Source organism: Gymnoscopelus braueri (genome assembly GCF_963280865.1).
Source record: "Gymnoscopelus braueri genome assembly, chromosome: 21".
Taxonomy (NCBI): domain Eukaryota; kingdom Metazoa; phylum Chordata; class Actinopteri; order Myctophiformes; family Myctophidae; genus Gymnoscopelus; species Gymnoscopelus braueri.
In genome coordinates this window covers 49810272-49837265 of record NC_137623.1, presented here as the reverse complement: position 1 = coordinate 49837265, position 26994 = coordinate 49810272, and the positions used below count along the sequence as shown (strand labels likewise).

General features: G+C 40.7%; 2 protein-coding genes across 3 annotated transcripts in view; both read left to right on the top strand.

Moving 5' to 3' along the window:
- LOC308076771 (putative ferric-chelate reductase 1) lies at positions 1 to 15393 on the top strand. Its single transcript, XM_080417245.1, has 14 exons — positions 1 to 140; positions 1578 to 1675; positions 2011 to 2272; positions 3519 to 3719; positions 4134 to 4235; positions 4900 to 5044; positions 5300 to 5413; positions 6469 to 6584; positions 6838 to 6924; positions 7213 to 7304; positions 13486 to 13544; positions 14254 to 14391; positions 14662 to 14687; positions 14963 to 15393. Exons 1-14 carry the CDS (start codon positions 33 to 35, stop codon positions 15050 to 15052), a joined length of 1638 nt encoding a protein of 545 aa, XP_080273371.1. The 5' UTR covers positions 1 to 32; the 3' UTR covers positions 15053 to 15393.
- A 1238-nt stretch (positions 15394 to 16631) lies between these two features.
- Positions 16632 to 26994, top strand: part of LOC308077681 (uncharacterized protein) — a 29320-nt gene continuing 18957 nt past the window's right edge. For both annotated transcript variants that reach the window (XM_080418539.1, XM_080418538.1), the window contains exons 1-2: positions 16632 to 16825; positions 18116 to 18267. In XM_080418539.1, coding sequence (XP_080274665.1) covers positions 16777 to 16825; positions 18116 to 18267 — 201 coding nt within the window. In that variant the 5' untranslated portion in view covers positions 16632 to 16776. The remainder of the gene's footprint in view (positions 16826 to 18115; positions 18268 to 26994) is intronic.

Genomic DNA, 26994 nt, shown 5'->3' with positions numbered 1-26994 from the left:
AACTGCAGGCTCAGGATCCATCGTCTCCATTCATGGGCTTCATGTTACAAGCCAGAGAGGAGGGAGGAGACGACATTCCTCTGGGATCCTTCACTGTTGAAGATCACCTGGCTCAGACTCTCACCTGTAACGGAGCACCTGTGAGTGACCAACACATTGTTTACAACCACTTTACTTACAACCACTTTCAACCGGGGCCTCCCTACTTTGGCCTCATTGTTCTTTTAGCTGCGGTGACAGTGACACACCCAGTGGTTCTCAACGTGGGGTTCGGGGACCCCCAGGGGTCTTTGAGGGGTTTCCAGGGGGTCCCCCAGCAAAAAAAGGTTTGACACAATTTGGACACAGTTCTTTCCTTGTACAAAACATTTTTCAGATAGGGGTCTGCGGCCAAATAGATATACATTTAGGGTTCCTTTAAAGGTAGGGTAAGTGATATTTTTGGGTTAAAACAAAAAGTATTTTGTTAAAAGGTTAAAGCACTATATTCTGATAGTAATCATTGCTATAGAGTGTTTGTTCAGTAACAGGAGTCTCCCCGTCTCTCCAGCTCTTTAATAAACAGAAAATACATTTTCCGGTAGGTGTCAAAATCTCAGCCAATCAGGAGAAAGTACCCATTTTGAAGCTTAATTTGTATAGTGTTCTAGTTCCAATTTTGCATGCTCATTTCTTAATGTCATCACTTCCAATTTCACTTGTTTAATCTATATCCTGATTGAGTTCTCTATCCTGATTGGATAAAATTGGAAATGAAAATGCATTTTCTGTTTTATAAAGAGCTGGAGAGACAAGGAGACTCCTTTTACTGAACAAACACTCTATAGCAATGAGTACTATCAGAATATAGAGATATTTAACACTTATTTTAACAAAAGAAAATCACTTACCCTACCTTTAAAATATATATATATTACATTTTTATTCCACAGTTTTGCAGTGACACAACACATAAATACATATGAATATATATTGCATCGCATAAATACATCTACTGGTATGTAGATGTAAATTTACTTCCTTGATAGGAAAATGTTTTAGAACCAGTGCCCTAATACACGTGAACAGGAGAAGAGAATCAACATCAAATGATTGGAGGTGTGTGTTTTGTGGATGGAATGTATTTATATCGACTTACACTGCACAGTGAAACAGGTCTCAAAGTCACTCTTTTAGCACACAAAGTGGATTCTGAACATATGCAAACCCTGAAAAGGAAAGAAGCAAGCACTCATGAGATGAGTTTTCGAAGTACAAATGTACAGGGTGCACGGTTCAGGTGGATAAAGTTCACAGAAAAGAATACCAGCACTCACTTAAGTCATTTGCAAAACCTGACACGAATACTTTTAAATAAAAATGACAACTTCTTGTGTTATTGTCTTATCATCAGAATCCTTTTTGTTAGTGTTTGTTTGCTAAAAAGAGTGACATTGGGTGTTGTTTCAGATACTTTCCTCCCCCTTTTTTTTAGAAAGTAGGTTAATAAATCACAAAAAAATCTTCTGGAATGTATGAATGCTTGCAGACATTTTGGTCACATTTGAATTGTGGAAGTGTCTTGTGTTTTCTTGTAGATGTCTGCAGTATCACACACATCAAAGGTTCAGAAGACGTTGGTACGAGTCACATGGAGAGCAGCAGCCACCGTACGACCCAAACCCATTCAGTTCCGGTAATTACTGTAAAATGTCTTGCTTTTCTGTTTCTAGGATTAATTTGTTATGTATGCCCTTTGTATATATTATTACATATCCTCGCTGTCGAGTTGGAAACCTTGTATGTCCAAAGTAGTTTTTTCATTGATTCAGTATTTATGAAACCCACAGACACACTTAACCACTTTCAACCTATAGCGTCCCTATTTTGGGCATGTTATTATCTGCGAAGAAATACATTAAAATGTGAAAAGGGTTTCAAATCAACAACGACAATTATATGTTAGTATTTTTAATACTAGTGCTACGGTCGTGATATTTCCATACATTCTGTGCCTCTTTTCCTGTATAGTGCGACGTTTGTGCAGAGCTACCGTACGTACTGGGTAGGAGTCAGAAGTCCTTCACTGTCGTACAGTAAAGTCAGTGTGTCAAGTACACCGCCATACAGTAACGTCAGTGTAACTACACCGTCTTACAACAACGACCGTGTAACTACACCGTCTTACAATAATGACAGTGCACTTAATGACGCCTCAACCACAGCTGCGTCCAGTGTTAACGTCAACACCAGCTCCTCCTCTTCAACCAATAAGACAGGACCATTACCCACAGTAAGTCATTTGAAGCAGTGTTTTCCAAACGTAAATACATAGATTAAAAAAGGCTGTGACCCCACCTGGGGTCACAGGCCTTTTTTATTTATTTATTTGTTAGTTTGTTAGCTTGCATGTTTATTTTTTTGTTTGTGTGTTTATTTTTTAGATAGTGAAAATAACCAATCTACAAGCGCACAATGTGATTGATTAATTCATATGTGTTCTTGTACTTTTGGGTCCTGGGGCGACACTAGATTTCTCTTTTGGGTCTGGAACTGAAAAGCTTTTTGAACCCCTGATTTAAAGACAATCAGTGACTGTGAACCTTTATAGAGATACTTTACATCAGTAGGAATAGGGAGTGCATAGAAAATGACTCACATTCAGTGAGCTAAGTCATTGGTTCTCAAAGTGGGATCCGGGGATCCGGGGACCCCCAGGAGTCCCTCTCACTCACTCAACAGTAAACAAACCAACATGCTGTACAGTATAGGTGTATATACAGGGTATCTGCACATTGATTACTTTTGACCATTGCTGCGTCAAAAGTAATCAACAAACTGTTCTATGAAACAATTGTCAAACATTGGCCAAATTGTCAAATATCACCTAGGAGAGAGGCAAAAATCGTTAAAATACTTTAACAATATTTTATCTGTGGAACCAAGTCAAACCAAATGTAATGTCCTGCAATTCCAATTGCGTGTCAGGGTGGGGGGTCCCCGCGTAAAAACCTAAAAAACAAAACACGCACACATAGTGGGCGTAGCCCTGTCACCGCTTGCCTTCGCCGCTGGCCGGCCATCCAAGCCCATAATGTGAGACTACCTTCAAAGGGATAGTTCACCCCAAAAAAAACGTTCTATTGATTAGTCACCCCATGGAGACTTTCATTTCATGGTTATTTTTGTCGCATTCCTAAGCCAATAATTTGATGACCAGCGGTTCCGGCAGGAGACACAAAGGAAACTCTTTGTGTCTCCTACCGGAACCGCTGCCGGTCATCAAATTATTGGCTTAGGAATGCGACAAAAACTAAAAAGTATCCATGAATTCAAGTCTCCATGGGATGACCAATCGATAGGAAATTAAAGTCTTTTTGGGGTGAACTATCCCTTTAAAGTCACAGACCAACATCTTCAGTATCTCTGTTCTTCTTGTGTCCTCCATCAGAACCTCATCTCCAGTATCTCTGTTCTTCTTGTGTCCTCCATCAGAACCTCATCTCCAGTATCTCTGTTCTTCTCTTATCCCCCATCAGGACCTCATCTCCAGTGCAGGCTGTGGAGTCAGTAAGGTGTGTTTCAGCCAGCCTGTGAACTGTGACCCGGCGGTGAGCAGCAGCAGCTGTTACTTCATGTCGGCTCTGGTGAGGTCTACCAGCCAGCCTGCCGTCCAGTTTGAGATGACCGGCCCCTCAGTGGGATACGTGGCCTTCGGGTTCTCTGACGACCAGATGATGGTAAACACAATGTCACTGTTCCAATAACAAGTATGATATATGTAGATAGATAGATTATAATTTTGATTATTATATTACAAACCACTTCAGCCATATCATATATTTCGGCCATTGGAAAATAGCAGATCTAGATCAGCTATTTTCAAAAGATTGTTAATGCATTTTGAACTTGTGAAATGGGACATTCTGCACAGTACTTTTACTTTTGGTACTCTAAGTATATTTTGATGCCGATACTTCCGTCCAAGTGCATTTTGAATACAGGACTTCTACTTCAACAGAGTATATCTACATTGCAGTATTGATACTTTTACTTAAGTAAAACATGTGAGTACTTCTTCCGTCACTGTTGAAGTTAAGTATATATTCATTCACACAAATTCAGTGGTCTATCCTTTCTCCTCTTTTCTCCAGGGTAATGATGACATCTACGTCTGTGTAGTGAACAGCAGTGGAATGGTCGAGGTGCAGCATGCCTTTTCTACAGGAAGACAGAGACCGCGCACTCTTCCTCTGGTACAGAGAAACCTTCACACACTCATGTTAAAGTGTTGAGAACAAATCTGAACAGCCAGGCTGTTCAGATTTTATCTGTATCTCTGCAGGAGTACAGTAGCTGTCTAAAAGAGTGTGTGTGTGTGTGTGTGTGTGTGTGTGTGTGTGTGTGTGTGTGTGTGTGTGTGTGTGTGTGTGTGTGTGTGTGTGTGTGTGTGTGTGTGTGTGTGTGTGTGTGTGTGTGTGTGTGTGTGTGTGTGTGTGTGTGTGTGTGTGTGTGTGTTCACACTTAGGAGACATTTAGCAAAGAGCACTGCAGTGATTCTCAATCAAACAGTTTAACCTCTTTAGTCCTATTTTATACCTCAGCTAAATCTAAAATAACTGATCTACAAGCTCACAAAGATAGGAGCTTCTAGATCTCCTTCTTTTTTAAACTTTTGAAAATTGGGGAAACAATAATTGTGAAGATTTGTGAAGAATTTTTCACATGATGCGATGAGTTAGAGCTTCTATTTGTAACAAATTGTCTCTTCTGGGGATCCGTGGCACAAAATATTTTCTGATGGGGGTCTGTGGTCAAATCCATGTCAACTTGGGGGTCCTTGACATGAAAATGTTTGAGAACCCCTGGCAAAGCTCATTTTGTTTCCAACAACAAAGTATTATTTTCTACCTCCACCAGGGGAACGTTTCAGATGTGAAAGGCTGGATGAAGGACGGGGTGATCAGCTGTTCCTTCACCTCCATGAACCCCATCTCCACTCAGAGGACCACCGGCTTCAATAAACCCTACTATGTGATGATGGTCCATGGACCCAGCCATGACGGTAGGCTAACTGCAGTTATGGAGTCTTTACCATAGAAATGCATGGCATGGAGGCTTTACCATAGAAATGCATGGCATGGAGTCTTTACCATAGAAATGCATGGCAGCTCAAAAACACACTTAATCTTAAGCCCCTTAATCTTTCTATTCATGTTAACCCGTACCAGTTCAACGTCAATTTCACTGTCAATTTGTGAAAAAACACATTTAAGTTGTATCTCCAAATATCTCCAATCCATTGTTCTTCACTGGACAGGTCAGATCCATATCCACACCAGCACCATCATCAGTGACACCAAGGTGGACATTTCACAGCCTCAGCTTGTTGAAAAAACTGTATGGACATATCCCCCCATCCTCAAAGCACATGGTGAGTATACACACTGAGTGACTGAGTGAGTGCCATTCCCTCGCTTGGGTTGTTCTGCTGACGCGTACACACTTCAAGGTGGTCTCCCTCCCTGTCTCTCCAGCTCTTTAGTAAACAGAGAATACAATTTCAGGTCAGGATACCAATTGGAAGTGATGAAACAGAAAACAGAAAAACTAAAAGAGCAGACACATTTTCACCTGGAACACTAGGAATTTGGTCAGCTGTTGCCTTGCTCAGCTGTAAAATTAATTATGTTTTTTTTCACCTGAAGACAGTGCCTCAGTATTTTTTCCCTATAGTCTGCCTCACCACAAGCAGAACTTTGGGTTCCTTTGCTTCTATGCCTATACCTGTTCCACTGAAGAGCACCTGTTTTGAGCCACTGTGATTGAACCCAGGCAGCGCTTCCTTTTCTAAACTATAAATTTGATGCTGGACGCCTGGACCGATCCATTTCATTACATCTGTACTCTCTCTTTTTTAGTGTGTTCTAGTGCAAACCACATTCTGCTCTATACACATCCTGAAGGGTTATGTAATGAGTAATGAGTAATGAATTCCCATCGGAGCAATTATGGTGTGCATATGTTATCATATACTGTGTGATGCATGTTGTTGTGATGCATTTCATGACCCTCAGTCCAGATGTACTGACATCTCCATACTGTATGCATTACATTGTTACAATCTGGGAACCCATTCGGTAAAATAAGAAAAATAATTTGAGATTATGATAATTATGATCTTGTAACATATAGATTGTATAGATATTGATATTATAAATATATTCCTGTAACATATATAAATCATAAATATATTCATGTACCTTTAACATATAGATAATATAAAACACTATCCTATACCACTACCATATAGATATGCATGTACAGTAGCTATGATATTGAACCAAGTAAAGCTAAATTGATTATTGATTACTAAAATTATGTTGATAATTGAATAAAAGTGTATCTGGTGTAATCCAGTGTAATCCAGTGTATTCTGGTGTATTCCAGTGTAATCTGGTGTAATCCAGTTTGTGCTGGTTGTTTCAGGAGCGTTGATGCTGATAGCGTGGATGACCACAGGGACACTGGGGATGCTGGTAGCCAGGTATATGAAGGGCGTGGCCAAGGGTCAGGGCTGCCTGGACAAAGATGTCTGGTTCCTGGTGAGACCTCAGAGTTTTACTGTCACTTCATGCAAAACCCGAGGAATGTAGCATTTCAAATGGTTGTATTATGGAAACCCTCTCCTGTATGTAGCTTGTAGATCAGCTATTTACAGTACTGTTGTGAGACACTTTTTTCTTTATTTGACATTTTGTAACTCATTACGATTATACTGTGTGTGCGCGCGTGTGTGTGTGTGTGTGTGTGTGTGTGTGTGTGTGTGTGTGTGTGTGTGTGCGTGTGTGTGTCCAGGTTCATGTGGGTTTGATGATATTGACCGTGGTAGCCACCTGCATCGCTTTCATCCTCGTGTTCTCTCACCGTCGGGGCTGGAGTGGGGTAAGTGCTTGATGTGAAATATTCACTGATATTCACAGATATATTTTCAGATTGTTTATTCGTCACATTCGTGAGTGTGTAAGGACCTGTACTGTTATTGTTCTTGTAGCGAGACATTGTGAATAAAAAGTTCTGTATATGTCTCTGAGATGTAGTGGAATAGAAGTGTTAAGTGTTGAAAAATGGAAACACTCAAGTAAAGTAAAAATACCTCAACATCGTACTGAATTAAAGTACTTGAGTACTACTACTATGTACTACTTAGTTACTTTCCGCCACTGTTTGCAGGGAGCTCATTCAGTCTTGGGGTGTCTAGTGATGATTCTAAGTTTGATCCAGCCTGCCGTGGCTGTGTTCCGCTGCGCTCCACAACATCACCTGTAAGTATACTCTCTCACTAAAAGGTGCTCTAAGTCAGTGGTTCTCAACCTGTGGGTCGGGACCCCCAGGAGGGTCGCCACCTGATTTTGTGGGGGTCCCCAGATGACAGTGAAAAAAAAATACTAGAAAGAGCACAAGTCTCCGCCAGCAGACCCGTGCTATTTTAATAGCACGGGTCGTCTTGGTAGAACGGGTCGTCTTGGTAGAATGCGCGTGGTTTTTGGTGTTCTGCAGGGGCGACTGAATATGTAGTGTCTGCATCTAAAAAATGTTCTTCTTGAAGCAATGTGTCATATGGGAGTCGTCGTAATTGACTGGTTTGTTCAAATGCTTGTCTGTCTTCTTCATCTTCATTGTCTTGAACAGTTTCAACAGTTGATTGGTGTGTTTGATCTATGTCAGTTTTCTCTAGTGCTACATAATGTATTTGATCAAGGTGGCCAATTGTTACAGTATTAAGACTTCGGCCTTGTTGTGGGATCAATTCAACTCTATAGTCCTCTTCTGTCACTGCGCAAAAAACAAGGTTTCCGGCTATGAAAACAGATGAAAATTAGATGTAAATTCAGTGAAAATTCCTGTATTTACATGAGCTAAACCACTCGGAAAACTCAAAGTTTTCTGAGTCAGTAAAGACTGGTATCGTACCAAATTAAGTATGCGTGACCCCCTGCTGGGGCTGCTGCCAGAAAATCACACCTTCAGCCCTAACCTGGATTTCCACAATTTGGGAGGGGGGAGATCTCCCCCCTCCTCCCTATCTAGAGTAATGCTACTGAGCATGTGCAATAAGCCACCTATGATTGGCTGTGACCTATACTAGGTGGGCAATCATCCCTCCCTTATTTTGGGGGTCACATTGTGAGGGGGGGGGGGGGGGGATGGGGGCTCACAAGGTGACCCCCCTCCTAGGGATCTAGGGGGGTGGTGCCCCCCCTTATTTTATTTATATATATATATATATATATATATATATATATATATATATATATATATATATATATATATTTTTTTTTTTTATTTATTTAGTTATATACACACACACACACACACACACACACACACATATATACATACATGATTCTGAAAACAAATAGGCAACAATCTCAGTCAGGTAAATTGTGTTTATTGATAAATAAAAAAACAGTATACAGTATACTTTGGCTATTCAAAAATAGCAGATCTACAAGCTCATAGTGTGGTACTGAGTGCAGCGCTGTGAGAATGCCCGACTTGCGGTTGGAGTTAGTACAGAGGCCTTGATAGGGTACAACCAAAAAGGTGTATTTATTTTGATTGTTCACCGACAATACAAACAATACATGAACACATGAAGCTCGCCACACAGGTGACATGGTGGTGTCCAGCTCTCATCCTACCACCCTCTGCCCTTCTAACTTGGTCCAGCCCAATTACTCTGGCCACAGGCACAACTTACAGGGACATGTTAAGCTTTCAATAATCACCCAGCATTCCCTATATTGCACTACTCAAACATATTGCTCTCTTATCACACTCATACCCATTACACATTGCACTTGCCCTTCATGATTATAATTCAATAAATACTTAAAATCATTGTGCAAAATTCAACTGTGCAAAACCTCAGTAACAGAGGACCTCAGAACAGAGAGCTGTTACATTTCCTCTCTCCAAGCTCTTCAATCCTCATGGTGCTGGCCAGGCTATGGGAGAATCTCAGTCACAACAGTCCTCTCCTCTCCAAGTTCTTCAATCTTCTGGACTTGAACAGGACACTCTCACACTTTCCCCCTCTCAGGCTATGGGAGGAGGAATGCATATAAATACACATATATTACCCCTCTCCTCAAGACCATGGGGACACTCGCACCTCCCCCCCCCTCTCTCCAAGCTCCTCAATCAACATGGGCTTGGTAGAGGCTCTGGGAAACATCTTCACACACTTGGTTGTAGTTCTCGTTCACTTTAGTTCATAGAGTCAATGTCCATTAAAATAATATTAGGCACGTGCTGCTGGTGAGCGGGGGAACCAGGCAAACTGCCCACTCATCTGTCCTGCTGACATCCAGTAGGCCTATGTGCAATTTGCTCAGATGTGCTCACCCATTGTTCAATGTCATAATTGTGTGGCGATAAAAGCAGCCTGGGCTCTGTGGAGTGGTGGCTCCCCACCCTGGTCTCCTCAGCTCCTTCTCGACACTGCTCTCGACACACGGACTCTCTCCCCATGTGCTGGTCTTTGGCTGCCCGACGAGAGGATTCTTTCTCCATGGGCTGGTCTCTGGCTGCCCATGTCTGGAGTGGACCACAGACCTCCACATCTCGGCACGCTCCTCCAGCCTTCCCTCTGGCTTCGCTGCTGCCATGGCCCCTGGTCAGCTGATGAGCCCACTCTGTCCTCTGGCACCTCCGGCTTGTCTCCCTCCTCTGAACTTCTTAGCATGGCCTTTCTCCATCAGTCTCCAGACATGCAGTCCTGGTGGTCATCAACTGTAAAACATAGAATAGCAATTAAATTATGTATTAAATTACCATTATTACAGGAACACAGAATGTAAAACAAAAAACATCTTACAAACAGTTCCATATAACTTACCCTCAATCTTCTCTGTCGGCTCTTCATTGAGGCATTCATCTTTTTCTTCTGGTCATTATTCTCTGGCTGGTCCAGGCGATGGCTTCTTTTCAGAGACTCAAGTGGGTCCTGCAAGCAGCTAAAATACAAGGAAAATACAATTAGGATCTATTTAGTTGTTTATCTACACAAACAACACAATTCCACATCTACACTGCTCTAAAAGAGAACTTACATGTGACTGCAATTTTAACTGGCCCCTGTAAAAGTCTACGCTGGTGGAAGATGTACTTATATATTTTACTTAAGTAAAAGTAGCATATATTTTCTTACCCGTTATAACGACACGGTCTACGTCAGGGAAAGCAATGCCGACCTGATCCAACATGGGTCATCGCTGCAAGATTATGTGGAGAATTGATACTGAAAATAGAAAAGCAGCATGTTAGTTGATTCCAGTTGACACCAGTTGCAGAGTGCAGACTGCAGCCACCCCCATTTGGAACTCACACCTCCACCCCCGTCCTGTTCAAAGCCTATATCAAACCCCACCTTCCCCCTCCCCCTAATTCAAATCTCCCTTAGTCTTAGCTTAATGTTTTCTTTTTAGCCTTTTTAAGAATTTCTCTCCTGATAAAGTTGTTTGTTTTGTTTTGTTTTGTTGTAAAGCGACTTTGGGTACTAAGAAAAGCGCTATATAAATGTTATGCATTGTTATTATTTAGCTGGGGTAAATTACACAGTGATACAAACAAACAATTCATTACCTTTCTTGTGAATCAAGTCTCAGGGCATTGTTTTCAGAGTTGTGTAAACGGCTCACAGTCTCCTGCAAACAGAATGATTCACAAAGTTAGTTGGGACTATAAAAGCATAAAGGCCTTCTCTCCTTGGGTGGACACACACAGCATGCATGAATCAGTGGAATTCTCAGTCCTTAGTTCTGAAGTAGCCTAAAAACTAAGTAAAACCCAAAGGAAATTTATGTATTAACTCAAAGATAACTAAGGGGAAACTGTAAACTTAATACATGTAACAGAGGGTTTTTTCTTTCAAAAAACAAATAATCTGACAACTCTGCAGACATGTAATTGATAAATGCAAATTCAGTTAGTTTGCAAAAACAAACAAATTTCACAATTACGACATAAAGTGTTCCAGGTTTCCTGCTACAGTAATCCATGGCATATAATATTATGCTCTTGTGATACTAGTGCAATACAATATAATGTATCCTACTAACAATTTATAAATACGTCATGTAGGCTTGAAGCTTACCTTAATTCAAGTATGTTGAGTCAGTCAGCTAGTCAAGTCAACTGATTTTCATCTGGCTGCAGTGGATGGCAGTTAAGATTTCAAAAATGTGATAACCTGATTGGCCAAACTGAGAAGGAAAGTCATTGGTTGTGAATGGCTGTGCTGTAGAGAGACACTGCAGCATTCACATGATAATTAGCAACTTTGGTCAAAGCTGTCTGGAATGGGAAATGTTGTTATACTTTATAACATCTCAGAGGCAACTATTGCACTTTTTACTACAATGTAATTAATTAAAAACTTTAGTTAAGATACTTAGATTTAGATTAAGAGTATACATAAAAAAACATAGATTAACAAATTAAGCCCTACATTATACAAAGCATTGCAATGTGATTTTTTTCAAAAGACCATAGTTAAGATTTAGACAAGTTAAATTACTTTTTAGATTTAGATTATTTAAAAAACATAGATTAACAAAGATATTGAAACAAATATATATTGTTTTGTTCCATTTTTGCAACGTAAACCTGCCAAACCTGTGTTTTATTGCTGATTAAGCTCATTTGGGGAGAGAGAGAGAGAGAGAGAGAGACTCTTTATATGGCAACATTCCAACAGCAATACACATCTTCATGTTCATTAAAGACAAAACTAAGTGAACCCAAAAAAAAGAGGACCCAGCACAGCGAAGGAACCCAAAGTCAACACTCTGCACCAATGTTTTAAACCTGAAAATCTCTTGCTTGATAAAACACCCTCTTCCTGTTAACCTGTCCTCATCACCCCTCATCCCGACATCTACATTACTATTGTATTCTTGGGAACAGATATGGGAAATGTTCTTATTCACTTCTTAGATTATACAAAAAAAAAGATTAACAAATTAAGCCCTTAACAAAAATATTGAAAATTATATTTTAGTTTTGTTCCATTTTTGCTTTGGCAATGGGGAGAGGGAGAGGGAGAGGGGGAGAGAGACCCCCTCTTTAAACAAAGAGTGAATTTGGATGTCAAAGGAAATGGCCAGTCTCCTGCTGGGTCTTTGTCTGGCAGAGGAACGGTAAATCACTGATTTCCAAATGTATATAGACAAATTTCACAGTAAACATTTTCAACTGTAAATTTCCAATGACATACAAAAACACCAGCAAACTGCGGGTTTACTGAGCAACTGCAATTGCCAGAATTTGCCCATTAATGCCTCTTTTCATGCAGTGTGTGTTACTGTTGTAGATGAGTATGCTTTCTTAGCTTTGGCCTTCTGCGCCTTTGCTTGACCAATGTTAGGTGTTCTCAGAGGGACACACACACGCACGGACGGGTGAAAAAACATAAACACACCTATTTATAGGATTTTATTTCGTCATGCGTCCCTCTAGCCAATCAAAGGCATTGGTGTCAACATATTGACACGTGTCACGTGGAGCTTGACCAATGTTAGCTTGGCTAGGAGGGAGGTGAACACACAGCGGGACGAAGCGAAAACATACTCTCCGCCTCCGGCGGAGACAAAAAGGCAAACATGGTGAAAATAGCAGATCGACAAGCTCGCGAGGCTTTGTGAGCTTGTAGATCAGCTATTTTCACAATATTTATCTGTGGAACTATTACAGACTAAAATGTAGTCTAATGTAATGCCTCAACTCCTACAATTCCATGTGCTTGTCAGGGTGGGGGGTCCCCAGTTCAAATATGATAATTTTTGGGGGTCCCCAGTTCAAATATGATTATTTTTGGGGGGTCGCGGCCTGAAAAGGTTGAGAACCACTGCTCTAAGTGAGATTTATTTGTTAAAAATAAATTTTCAATAACTCTATATTCTGATGGCAATCATTGCCATAATAAAGCGTTTGTTCAGTAACTGTCTCTGTCTCTTCAGAACAGAACATACAATTTTCAGGTTGGGATACCAATTTCATCCAGGAGAGAGAACTCATACAGGAGAAACAAGTGAAATTGTTTTTAAAAAACAGAAACAAAACAAAAAAACTGACAATTGAAACTAGAACACTCTTTTTAAGCTGAATTTAAGCTGATAAATTATATTTGTGGGGTTCTCTCTCCTGATTGGATGAAATCGGCAACCTGAACTGAAAATGTATTTTCCGTTTACCAAAGAGCTGGAGAGACAGGGAGACCCCTGTTACTGAACAAACACTCTATAACAATGACTACTATCACACTATAGAGCTTTACCTTGTTAACCAAACAAAACAAAAAGTGTACAAATGATTTTGTTCCATTTGTACACTGCCAGAGTTGACACTCTAATAATTTGCCATGTTATTTGTATGATTGTGTGTGCGTTGTTATATGCTTAATATTTCTTAATATTCATTAAACCTTGCTTTCGTCACCAGGCGGTTTCTGTTTAACTGGTCTCATTCTCTGAATGCAGTAGCAATCAAAGGCTTGGCTGGTAAGGAACTGTTGCTATAAATCATTTATGTGATATCTCTGTATTCCATTTATGTATCTTATCAAGAAGATTAAACTCTTATTAAAACTCTTATCAAGAGAGAGTTAAAACAAGTGAGCAGGGTATGGGGTCAGTCTTATGTTCCCATCAACCCAGTTTAGTCTTGTTTTATTAAGGCCATGACACACTGAAAGTGTCATTGACGTGTTAAAGGCCCACTTCACCCAGTTTCAATCTATCTTCATATAATTGGTCCTCACTAATGCTCATGATAAAATGGGACCATTTTTGTCTACTCGGCCTCGGACTCGGTGTCTCAGAGGAGGGCTGTGGACAGTTCAGAAACCCGCCTACCAGTGACATCATCAATGGGGAATCCAAGCTAATAGAAACTGCAGGCTTTCTATTCCTGGAAAGTTAGCATACTGGAAGCCATAGTTCTCGCATTTAAAAAAAACTGCCTAATGATGATGTCACTGGTAGGCGGGTTTCTGAAGCATCTTGGTCTGTGTCTCTTATGAGACACATTCTAATGTATTATGACTATTAGTGAGGACCCAACTTAAACGATGGATTTATCTATCCATCTATCTATCCATCCATCCATCCATAATCTCTCTCTCTCTCTCTGTCTCTCTCTCTCTGTCTCTCTCTCTCTCTCTCTCTCTCTCTCTCTCTCTCTCTCTCTCTCTCATATTTCATCACACAGTGGCAGCCATATTCACAGGCCTCAAGTGGATGGACGGCACAGAGGACAAATGGTTGATGAAGGTGATGGGCGGGTTCGTGGCCTGGGAGGCTTTATTCTACATCCTGTTTGACCTTCACAACAGGTGGCTGCACAAAGGTAAACAAACTACGGGAACCATGACAACACACACTGTAACGGCAGTAACAACAGGTGCAGACCCATAGAGAGAGAGAGTATTGACATGCTACATCTCGCCGCAAAGCGGGCCGCTATGGACTGTAGTTCCAAACATTGGAACTATCTCATTGAGATAGAACGAGCATTTCCGCATTCCATTCTTACAATGGGAGTCAACGCTAGTGTCGTCACTCTCATACTAGATCACGCTACAGTTCAGCACGTTAAACTCTTCTGTTTCCCTTCTAGATTCAGAAGAAAGTGACTCTGCAAAGGTAAGACCAAAACACAACAGCAGATGATATTAGAATTAGAGCCTCACTGTACAGTAGATCGGTTTGATTTATTTTATGTAATCAATGAGCCTTTCGATAAGCTCCGCCCACCCACCTCGCATGGCGACGTGTTGTGAGCTTTTAGATCGTCTATTTTCACTTTTTTTCAAGTTTTTGAAATTTAGGGGAAATGTTTGGCTAAAATGTATGAAATCAAAACGTTCTATTAACGGTTGCACCCCTAATACTCTTGTAAACTTTTGTGCTCTTTGCAGGACAGCTTTTATTTGATGCTATTGGGAGTGTTTTCTCTCGGGAACCTCACCTTCCTCGTTGCACTGCTGGTCGGAATCGGGATGTCCTGAAAACGACAACCAAGAGGAAAAGAAAAAAGAAAACTACGAAAGCCTTTACAAAACATACCCAAGTGCCAGAACGGTGTTATTTGCACCTTGTTTTATATGTATTTTATATGATTAGCTGCTCGTACCTCAGTTGTATGGACAACTAAATGTTTTAACTCATATTTGATACTGATATAGTATAAAAACTGATCTAGTGTAAAAACACAACATTTTCAATTGGCTTGCCATGGTGTACATACTGTATTTTATCTGTTCTTTATATCGCTGAGTAGCCTACTTGTAGATTATGCTTGTACTGTATATTGATGAACTTTTACATATTTCAAATTTTTAAAATAAATATATTTAATATAATTATTACGTGCGTGTGTGCGTGCGTGTGTGTGCGCACACGCGCGTGTGTGTGTGTCTTATTACTTATAATGGAAGTTAAAACAGGTCCCAGGTCTATCCTGACATTTTGATGCAGGCTTTCCATGTGTTTGACACACATGTTGAGGTTACATTACATTGAAAACACACGTCCCTGCTTCTGCGGAAGCAAGAGACTGATTATAAGACTGATTATAAGTTTGTCAGGAGGAGAGAGGTGAAACAACTAGAACTGACAGAGTATAGGCAATAAGGGAATTTGTTGCATGATTGACTTAATAGTTTAGTTTATTTCAGTCAATTTTGTGGTAACATAGTTAAAATTTAATAGGTAATACAAAAAAATTGTATCTAGGCTGAACTTGAAGCCATAGCTATTATGCCTACCCTTTTACAAAACAAAGGGAAAAAAATGAAAGTCAAAATGGAGAGAAAAAAACAAACACTTTTCTATGCATGTACGTGTTTGCTGTACTGTACAAGTACAATCAATGGTCAATAATTTCCAGAAGCCTTGTATCCCCATATTTCACCTGTGTTCCACGTGTGTGCGAGTGTCGTTTTTAATGAGTGATTAAAACCCTTTGTCAAACGGAAAACTGCTGAGTGGACGCCATCTAGTGTCCATCAGCAGACACTACATGCGATGTCCGACCAGAGGATTTTATTACACCGTGTTACACATGTGTTGATCAGTGGCGGAAAAATTCTTCATCTTTTTACTTATAAGTAAAAGTATCAATACTGCAAAGTAGAAATAATCTGTTACAAGTAAAAGTTTGCTCATCAAAACGTAATTGAGTAACAGTACAAAAGTATTGGCATCAAATGATATGTTTTTTTGGTGCCCAGTTGTCCTGGTGCCCACCTCTCATCCCAAAGATATGGTGCCCAGGTGCCCAGATGCCCTAAGTGTAGTGCCCACATGTCTTGACTTGTATTCTTTACAAGGAACTTCACGGAAAAGTAAGCCCAAAGTCGCTTATAATAAGTGGACATGGCAACACTGCCTGGTTTCTATTGTGAATCAACCAGTGTGATCCGGTCCACAAAGCCCGCCTACGGTATCCGGTCATTTTCATGACCACAAGAAAGCAAGAAGTGTTTCCGTATCCTGTCTCTAGACCCACACCGGATCAGCTGATCCCAGTCTACCACGGCTTGGCTCTGCTCTGGCTCAGACCGAAAGGAAGTGGGCGGGGCTCTATGGGTGGAGGTTTGTTTGTTGTTTTTCTGCCTGAAAATGTTTTGGTTGGGTTTTTGTTTTTTAAAATGAAATTAACTTAGTTTTAAAAACATCAGTCAGTGGAGCTCGTCTCCAGTCTCTGTTACAGCAACAGTTATACAGTACAATGTTCAGTTTGTTCTATGTATTGCTCGTGGTTCCGAGTTATTTTGCTGGTAAGTTTAAGTGACTCATGCATGTCTTTTCATCTACATAAAGATCCAAAATCCATTTATTTCGCTTGCTAATTGTAACGAGTAATTCTGAACTTTCTTAACTAATTATTCTGCAGTCCAAATACATATAATAGAAACATGGATACAGGAGGAGGACGCAACACAGGTCAAACGAGGACAGTTGTTAGCCATGGATCACACGACGGTCGTCTGTCATGACGGTCATGTATGAACTTCAACCTGGTGTTTGTACTTTCTCCGTTTACGGCCCGTACATCTACATAAACGTGCAAATTTCAAATATGAAGTGCTTGCCTCATGGCCACGGATGTTACAATTTTGTACGGGTCCTCAGAAGTTCCCGTATGTTCCGTATTGTTCAATAAAAAGCATTTTAATCCGATCGGTGGCCATTTTCTCATAGAGTTATAATGTATATCAGAGTGCAATACACCTTCCAACCGATAGGGTCGCGTAGTTGAAAGCGTATAAATACGGAGATAATAGCCACCGACCGGATTTAAATGTTTTTTATTGAACAACACGGAAGATATGGATACTTCTGAGGGCCCGTACATAATTGTAACATCCGTGGCCATGGGATAAGCACTTTATATTTGAAATTTGAACGTTTATGTAGATGTACGGACCAAAAAGGGAGAAAGTGCAAACACCAGGTTGAAGTTCATCCATGACTGTCATGATATGACAGTCATGTTCCAGGACTAGTTGAGGAAAAGTACAAAAGTATTCGGATTAAAATGTACTTAAAGTACTGAAAGTAAAAGTACAGATTTTGCAGAATGTCAAATTTCACAAGTTTCCAAATGTATAGGATATAGATGTTTTTTTTTTTCAAATAGCCTAAGAATGCATAGGGCTGAAGTGGTTCATGCATATTTTATAATAATCATCAAAATGTAACTAAGTAACTATTAACTAAAGTTGTCAAATAATTGTAGTGGGGTAAAAAGTAAACACTATTTACCTTTGAGATGTAGTGGAGAAGTAAAAGTATTGACAATTGTAAATACTGAAGAAAGTAAAAACAAAATTATTTAAGTTTAGCACTGGCAGCCCACCCTCGGTGATGAGTGAATGGTGGTGGTGGTGGTGGGGGGGATTTGTGGTAGGTAGGTTATTTTTTTGTTTTTTGTTTATTTCTCCTGAAGAGTACTGTCATCCCCACCCCTGTTATATTCTGGTAGTTTAATCAATCTGTCCTTTTACCTGTTATGTTCCGGTAGTTGAATCGATTATCTGACCTTTGACATGTCTCTTCTTTCTAAGTCTCATATGGAATAAGAAGACTTCCATGCTATGGCGATACTTCTACCACAGAGTGGTCGGACATGGGACATGGCAAACCCCACAATCTGAACATGTTCTTCACTCCAAGTCGACCTGGCAGCCAAAGGATACAAGTGTCTAAAAACGGAGTGGTGAGCAACACTTCTGATTTGTCAGATTCATATCCGATCGGCAACGATTGGCTTTCAAACATTGCGAGAGAATTGTGGGGCCAGCCCTCCTAGTTGTTGTTGCATTTGGTGCACAACCTACGTTTATGAAGACAGATCCTAAGATAATAATAATAATTATTAGACCTTTTCATTTATTTCGGTGCAGGTAAAACAGATAGACTGACGTTTCGGTCTTTCGACCTTCCTCAGAGTCATAGGTGGCAGCAACAAGGTAGACAGTTATATACAGAGGTGAGCATGGGCTGTGCTCTCAATAAACCAATGGTGGATGGCCCTCTGTTTAGTGGTAATTACCTAGTACTGCATGTCACAGTCTCAAGGTTGCGCCTATCAGTAGTGATTAGGCTTAGTTCTGGGCATGTGGACCATTTAGCATATTACAAGATATAGAAAATAGTCTACACATATAATGCCTTGTTAAGGTTGGTTTAGAAACAGTGTACAAGTAGAAAGAGGGGCCAAGCAAAATTAGGCCAATGCAAAAACATTTTGAATACATTTTGACTAAATAATAATTCACAAAAAAGATAATTGACAAAAAAGAGAAAAGGGGAACACTCTCAAGAGTACAGAGCACACAAAAGCAATGTCAGGAAACCAGCAGTTTGTTATTATGTCTCCACCCCGTGATGGGACTGAATTTTTTTCTATTCCCCAGAATTTCAGGGATGCTGGAGAGCCATGATTTGCTGATTTATAATGCCTGGCCATGGCATATTCTGGGTTGTTAGTGCGAATAGCAGTTTTGTGCTCGCTAGAGATGCGCGGATCGCGGTTTTAGCCGCGGTTGCCGCAGTTAACCGCAGTTTGGGTGGATTTGGGTCAATCAAATATAATTATTAATTAATATCGGATAAACCGCGGGTGAAATATTGCGGTAAATAAATTAATGACATCTAATACATCTATCCATAAAATAGCTAAATCTCTGCGTGCTTGTGTCTGTGTGAGTGTGTAGAGCAGCCTCTGTGCGATGCGATCACAAAATGCATTGATTTAGCCTATGGAATGTCGGTGCGTCTTTTTTCTTTTTTTTTAACCGGTGCTGCTGTGCTGCGCTGAAGAGCAGTGCGCTCTGTATGTTGGATGCCGCACAGAGTCTGTATGTTCAGCGCAGCAGAGCATTGCGCTCTGTATGTTCAGCGCAGCACCGGTTTAAAAAAAAGAAAAAAGACGCACCGACATTCCATAGGCTAAATCAATGCATTTTGTGATCTCATCGCACAACTAATACTAAAACTAACGGGGAATACCAGAAAATAATAATATTTTGACATACGGGAAAAACGGTTGATGCGGATATTAAAATTGGATAATATAATTATTGCGGTTGGATAACGGATGGATAATTAATTTGTACATGCGGATTCGGATGACCATGAGAGGCCATCCGCGCATCTCTAGTGCTCGCCTATACAGAGTTTAAGTGGTCTCTTGGTTTGACCAATATATGCCAGTCCACAGGGACACTTGAGCATATATGCCACATGGGTTGAGTTACAATTTATAAATGAGGATATTTTGTATTTTTTACCTGTACGTGGATGGGTAAAGAATTTAGCATTAGATGAATTAGAGCATTGGGCGCAGTTGCCACATTTATAGAAACCCTGTGGGGGATTAGGGAGCCAAGTGGGGGGGGAGGGTGTATTCATGTCCGAGTGGACAAGACGGTCTCTGAGGGAGCGTCTGAAAGAAAAGAGAGGAGGATCATTACACATGTTAACAAGTTTGGGATCACTTTTTAAAACGTGCCAATGTTTTAGGAAAGCATTCTTAATTAGCCCTGCCGCTGGAGAATATTGTGTTGAGAAACAGAGCCGAGTGGGTGTCTGTTTAGGTTTTTTTATTAGTAGGGACGTTCTGTCTGTATGTAGGGCTCTGTTATATGCTGCGTCTAGGTCCACTGGATTATAACCTCTTTCTGTGAAGCGGTTAGTGAGCTCTGTAGCTTTTGATTCAAAGTCTGTGGTGGAGCTGCAGTTGCGCCTAAGGCGCAGATATTGGCCAATAGGAATATTCCGAATGAGTTGTTTAGAATGGTTGCTATTCGCTCTTAGTAAAGTATTCCTACTGAGTGGTTTACGGTAGATAGTGGTGTCAAACAAACCATCAGTACTTTTAAAGATGGTGAGGTCTAGAAAATGTATTTCATTATTGTTAAACTCCAAGGTAAAAGTGAAGTACCTAGTGGTGGAGTTTACATACAGGAGGAACGCTTGCAGCTCATCTACGGTGCCCTTCCAGATCAAGAGCACATCATCAATGTACCGGCGCCAAAGAGCTATTTTAGGGAGAAATGTGTTATTTACAGGATTGTGTATAAATCGTTCTTCCCAGAAACCCATAACCAGACAGGCATATGACGGGGCAAAAGCACTGTACCCATAGCAGTCCCCTGGCATTGCAAATAAAAATTACCAGCAGAGTACTTGAAGAAGTTGTTAGACAAAATAATCTCAGCGACTTCAGTCAAGAAAGCTGAGGGGGGCATGATGTGTGCCGGGCGTGTATCTAAATAGTGGGAGATGGCTTCTAAACCCACATCATGCGGTATGCATGTATACAGACTCGTTACATCGAGTGAAGCTAAGATGGTATCAGCATGTTCACATTTCAAATTATGAACCAGATTCAGAACGTCAGTGGTGTCCCCAAGATATGAAGGCAAATTTAACACATGTTTTCTCAAAAAATGATCAACATATTGAGACAAGGGCTCAGTGAGACTGCCTATGGAGGACACAATGGGGCGGAGGGGGGGGGGGGGTTCTCTAGGGTTTTGTGAATTTTAGGAACACCATAAATTACTGGGCACACAGGGTGATCTTTGATCAAAAATGTCTTTTCCTTGTCTGTGATAAAGCCTCTCTTAAGAGACGCATCAATAAAACCATCAATCTTAGTTTTGACTTTTGCAGTGGGGTTTGAGGGTAGAGGGGTGTATTGGTTGGTGTCAGCGAGCTGACCTAAAATACCCAAGTTGTATTTATCCAAACTCATGACTACTACTGCGCCACCTTTATCGGCTGGGCGTATAATGATGTCATTTCTTACTTCAAGGTCATGTATGGCTTCCGTTTCAGTTTTGGTCATGTTGGGTTTACCTTTAATTTTTAGGCACATTTTAGCCAGGTCATGTTCTACCAATTGACCAAAAGTTAAAATGGAAGGACTAAGATTATATGTGGGAAGGAAAGATGACTTCTTTTTAAAAGGGGTGGGTTCTCTGACAATCTCAGGTACAGATTCATTTACATTGGGATTACAGCTACTGACACTATTGCTATAAAAAGCATTAGGTCTGGAGAAGAAATGTTTCAAGTGTAATATACGGAGAAACTTAAAGGTATCTACCTTGAGAGTAAAATGGTCAACAGTGTTTGTAGGAGCAAAGGTGAGTCCTTTACTAAGAACAGTCTTTTCTTGATCTGTGAGGCTGTGGTCGGATAGATTGATCACAGTCTCCTGTTGCGTGGAGAGCGTGCGCGTGCCCCTGTCTAGGCAGAATCTGAATGGGAACTCAGTCAAACAGAATAGACAAAATAAGGCACAGACAAATTCACAGTTTTAGAAGAATTGGTGATATATTTCTGATATCAAAAAGGAGCCTCAAACTTACAATTCAGCAGGACAAGAAATGTATGGAACAGCCAGCAGTATGAACTCAAGGAACACACTGAAAGGTTACAGGTTTTATACAAGTGACTTCAAACAGTTCTCACAGCACCTCCTGGCCCACATGGACACCAATCACTCGGCTCATCCTCAGATTTGTTAATTTGTCACCTTAGCATGTGAAGTGAAACAAAAGAATGCAAATGTCTCTGTTAGGAGACAGGGTGTCTAGCAGGCAACCATTCCTAAAGCAGGGTGGAGCCCCAAGCAGAAGAACATCTTCATTTCAAATGTTAATGTTCAAATATCCTTGACATTTCCCCCATTTTAACATTTAAAATACCTTTACACAACATAACTCATAGCAACATATCGCAGGAATAGGCGAAAAACCCATATTCAACGTCACAGGAAAATTCCTATCCAGCCCAGCTCAATTAGCCACGACCACCCTTCCGGCCAACGACATGTAGAAGTTCATCAAAACAAAAATGCATAGGGAAAAAGTCCATTCATGAACAGAAAAATTAACAAAATACAGTTACAGATCACAAAAGAAAATAAAAACACATAAGCTCCAAAAATGGGTCCCCTAGTCCATTGTTCCAGCCAACTCTTGCAGTAGGGAAAAAGCAATTGTAGAGCAAAACTTCGCAATCATCGAAAAGGTCAGGTCCAGCCAGTGAATGTCCCGTTGGCCATCCAATAAACGCTGTAGAACACACCAGCACTGGTTCACGGTCGTCCACGTCCGCGGCGCTCTGTGCCTTCCTCTGTGAAGAGTGGATCCACATTCTTGGGGGAGAACGCAGGTAGCTGTTTGGAGTCCAACACGAACATCCAGACCACAGGCAGAAATGGACACTTCACACCTAACCCATCTGCTCCACCTGCAAGGAAAGAGAAAACAATGTTTTTAAAAAACCCACATATGGTTGAACACAATATAGAAAATTATTTCACTTCCTAGAAAAAAACACTTAACGTGCAAAAGCAAACCACCGATACTATACCACACAAGTTGCCAAACCAGTATTCAGTACGTCCAATCTCCTTCTCTCAGAGCAAGCACTCCAACGGACCTTAAAAGAAAACTTAAAATAGCATTGTTAACATCACTCAACTAACCCTATCACCTTAAATTCTTACTACTTGTAAAACAAGCCAAAAATGTTCTGCAGGTATAATAAACTGCACTGGGACCATATGTAGTGATGCAGCCCTGGCCATGCTTTATATTACTAAGAGAGAAGAAACCATTAGATAAAAACAAACATTTAATAGAAATCTAAGTTTAAACAGAAACTGCACAATTCACTCAACTGTTACAAAATTAAAACATACTTACCCCCACAGCTTGGACGCCCAGAAAGTTTCACTCTTCCTCGTACCAAAGAAATTACAACACAATACTTTCCGACGCGCATGCCAATAGTTTAGGAATTAGTATATTAGTAATTAGTTGTTAGTCACAGAAGGACACAAGATAAACACTCATAACATAGCAATATGAATTCACATCAAAATAACAGTCAGCCTCCCACGCATTAAATTCTGCAACCCTAAAGGAAACTGGGGACATTATAAAACAATCAACACATCATATATACATAACCTTTTCCTTATGTTCAAAACCTGGAGAAGAACACTTTAAGCAAGATATTAAGACAAGGAAAAACATCTCAATTTAGTACGGTCAATCTTTGCTCGTGAGGCGTCCCTCAGAGAGCAAAAACTCTTAAAATGGCTTACAAGGCGTCAACGTCGCATTCTCTCGCAAAATGACCAGGCTGATGACAGTTCCAACATAACCACTCATCTAATGTGGTCACATCAGCCGGACCACCATTATCTGGAGCATAGAATTCCAATTGAGCCATTAGCAGTCTATCACCCGTGGCTTTTGACTTTTTCAGTTGAAGAATTTCTTCTTCTCGTATTATCGTGTCCGCGTGCAGACAGTATTTCTTCACATCATTCAATCTGGCACTTTGCCATGCAATGCAATGTCTCACAAAGACTGCTCGCACCTCAGGGAGGAGCCCATCCACCAGAGTCTGAATGAACTGTCTTTCCCATGACGAATCTACTGCAATGTCAACAGGCTGTGCATTACCGCTGTGTGAATTAAAAACAGGCAATTTCCTAGCGAAATAATCATCAAATGTTTCATTTGGCTTCTGCACACATGAGTAGACCGTTGTCATGTTAATTACTGGTTTAAATGTATCCTCAAATGCAGTGGCTAGGGCAGCTAACTGTGTCTGATAAGGAGACGCTCCATCAGCTGACCAGGTCGCGTTCGAATTCCACGTCACAGGTTTTACTTCCCCCCAAAGGAGACCTAATTTAGTAATACACACGTGCTCTAGTTCTGCAGAAGTCGGACTACATTGGGCTGTCATTTTCTTAAAAGCAGTGGCAAATGTTACACCATTGCTCCTTGGGTCTGGCAGTGAACTTACTATTGCCTGAAGTTCTGCTATTTTCCAAGGCCTATAAACCCTCTGGATACCCCCCTGGCCATCCGGGCATTCCAACATTGGAAGAAGCATGTTGCTTCCAACCAGTGACAACTGCGGCTGGTATGATAAGCCAGATCTGGAAATGCTTGAATATTGACCAAGAGGTGCTACAGATCCTGGAAAAACATGGCTTCTTTCTAGCAGGCCACTTGTGGCCACGGATTTAGATGGGAATCTAGAACTCTCTTGAATTTGGTCCATTATATTACTATATGATGGGGGCGCCAACAGCTGAGACTCAGCGGCAGCGCCGGGTGTCGGCAGCTTCTCTGGAAATGCTGGAGTAGGCACCAGTGGGGCTCCCAGCTGTGAGCCCTGACTGTGAGAGGGGGTTACTGTCACTAGACAATCAACTTTGTGCATCTTTGTCCCCACCCCCCTTCGAGAGTTGGCCGTCTCCTCCCATAGCTTTAACCCATCGAGCTGTTTATTCCATTTAGCATTTAATTTAGCACAAGCAGACCCTTTGCTTTTATCAATTTTTTCTCCAAACTCTTTTGCCATCTTTTTCCTCAAAGATCGGAGCACAGGCTGTTTAAAGCTTCCATGTTCAGGAAAACCATAATTTTTATGCCATTTTGGCAGAAATGCAACCCCTTTAACTCCAAATTTGTCATGCACAATCCTTGCAGGACCCTGATATTCCTTCTTATATGCAAGTATTGCCCCCATGTTAAATTTAAAGCTCTCAATATGCAATTTAATATTATTACTACTATTATTATTATGGTACGCACTCAACCTGGGCGATATTATTTATATAATGTCTTATTTAATTAATGCTGTTCAATTTACTATAGTAAGTATTAAAACTCAAAGTATTAAAACTCAAATAATTCTGCCAAAATATATGTATAAATCAAGGCAATCTCTATTACAGACAACAAAAGGGACTTTCTTCTTGCAGGTTTCGTTCATAAATGGGAGGCAATTGAAAAATTCCTCCTCTAACAGACATAAACCAAGCCTCAAGAAAAATTAAAAGAACACTGTGTTGCTGAAAAGAACTTCCAAAATATCACAAAGTATAAAGACAAATGTACTTTGACTCACAAACAAACAAACAACAACTCATTCACTCAGCGCTTTTCTTGCTTTGTTAGCAAAAGGACCTTAGGCAAGGATAAACCTCCCTTTCTATAGTAGCTACTGAAGGCAAGACTTACGTCCCCCTTAGACCATTCAACTTGTATAGATGCAGCAAAATTAATGAATAATTCCCTGATCTACTTACTTGATTAGCAGCAGGTAAAAGAATAAAAACGAACAGACAGCATCACCACAAACAAAAACACCAGGAGACTGAACAACGTCAGTCTGACTACAAAAAGGCAAAACGCTGAATCAACCTACCTAATGAAAATGCTTACACTACAACAGTCAGAACTTCTCCACAACCTAAACCTCTCTATCAATATGAAGCGATATACTATATCCTTCAGTCTGAATGTCTATTAACACTAAACAGTACAAACAAAGACATCACCAACACACTCCAAAACCACTGAACCACAGTCTGCCTTATACCAGCTACCCAAACAGATTTCACCAGAACTTACCGCTTGTGCTTGACTGAACAGTAAAAGATTGTCCTTACCCCCCACTGTACAGTCAAACACCGCGCCGCAGCAAAATCCAAGCCCAATAGCAACGGCAAAGGACCTCCAAATGTCTAGGCAGAATCTGAATGGGAACTCAGTCAAACAGAATAGACAAAATAAGGCACAGACAAATTCACAGTTTTAGAAGAATTGGTGATATATTTCTGATATCAAAAAGGAGCCTCAAACTTACAATTCAGCAGGACAAGAAATGTATGGAACAGCCAGCAGTATGAACTCAAGGAACACACTGAAAGGTTACAGGTTTTATACAAGTGACTTCAAACAGTTCTCACAGCACCTCCTGGCCCACATGGACACCAATCACTCGGCTCATCCTCAGATTTGTTAATTTGTCACCTTAGCATGTGAAGTGAAACAAAAGAATGCAAATGTCTCTGTTAGGAGACAGGGTGTCTAGCAGGCAACCATTCCTAAAGCAGGGTGGAGCCCCAAGCAGAAGAACATCTTCATTTCAAATGTTAATGTTCAAATATCCTTGACACCCCTCCTCGTTTTGCGTGTTGAGAACGGGCGTGTGGAAAAGGAGGTTTGGAAGACCTTTTATGGGCATCGGTTACGTCACTGGCAGCGTCGGAGGAGGATTCCCTCTCGCTGGCTGTCGAGAGCAGGTCTTTCATGTTTTTGGCAGGGGGGCGCCGTTGGCTCTTGAAGGCTTTTCTTTTGCCATGCCAGTCGTATATGGTTCCCACCTCGTAGTCTTTGATGTCACGCTTGTATTTGTCCATCTTGTAGGCTTGAAGGTCTTTCACAAACTCCGACACGGTGGTAGTGATGTTATTCGTTATATCATTGTAGGTGTCCGGGTCCACTTTGGCTTTAATTTCATTCTCAATGTTTGTAATGTTTGCTATCACTTTATCTCTCTCTGCTTTGTTTTTTTGAATAACTAAAAGCATAAGGTCCATTGAACATTTGTT

What these genes read in the sequence shown, in the direction of transcription:
- LOC308076771 (XM_080417245.1), top strand. Translation starts at nt 33, where the DNA reads ATGGGCTTCATGTTACAAGCCAGAGAGGAGGGAGGAGACGACATTCCT. An exon ending in TCACCTGTAACGGAGCACCT is followed by an intron (nt 141 to 1,577) that starts GTGAGTGACCAA and finishes GTTTTCTTGTAG; the next exon opens with ATGTCTGCAGTATCACACAC. An exon ending in CAACAGGTGGCTGCACAAAG is followed by an intron (nt 14,392 to 14,661) that starts GTAAACAAACTA and finishes TTTCCCTTCTAG; the next exon opens with ATTCAGAAGAAAGTGACTCT.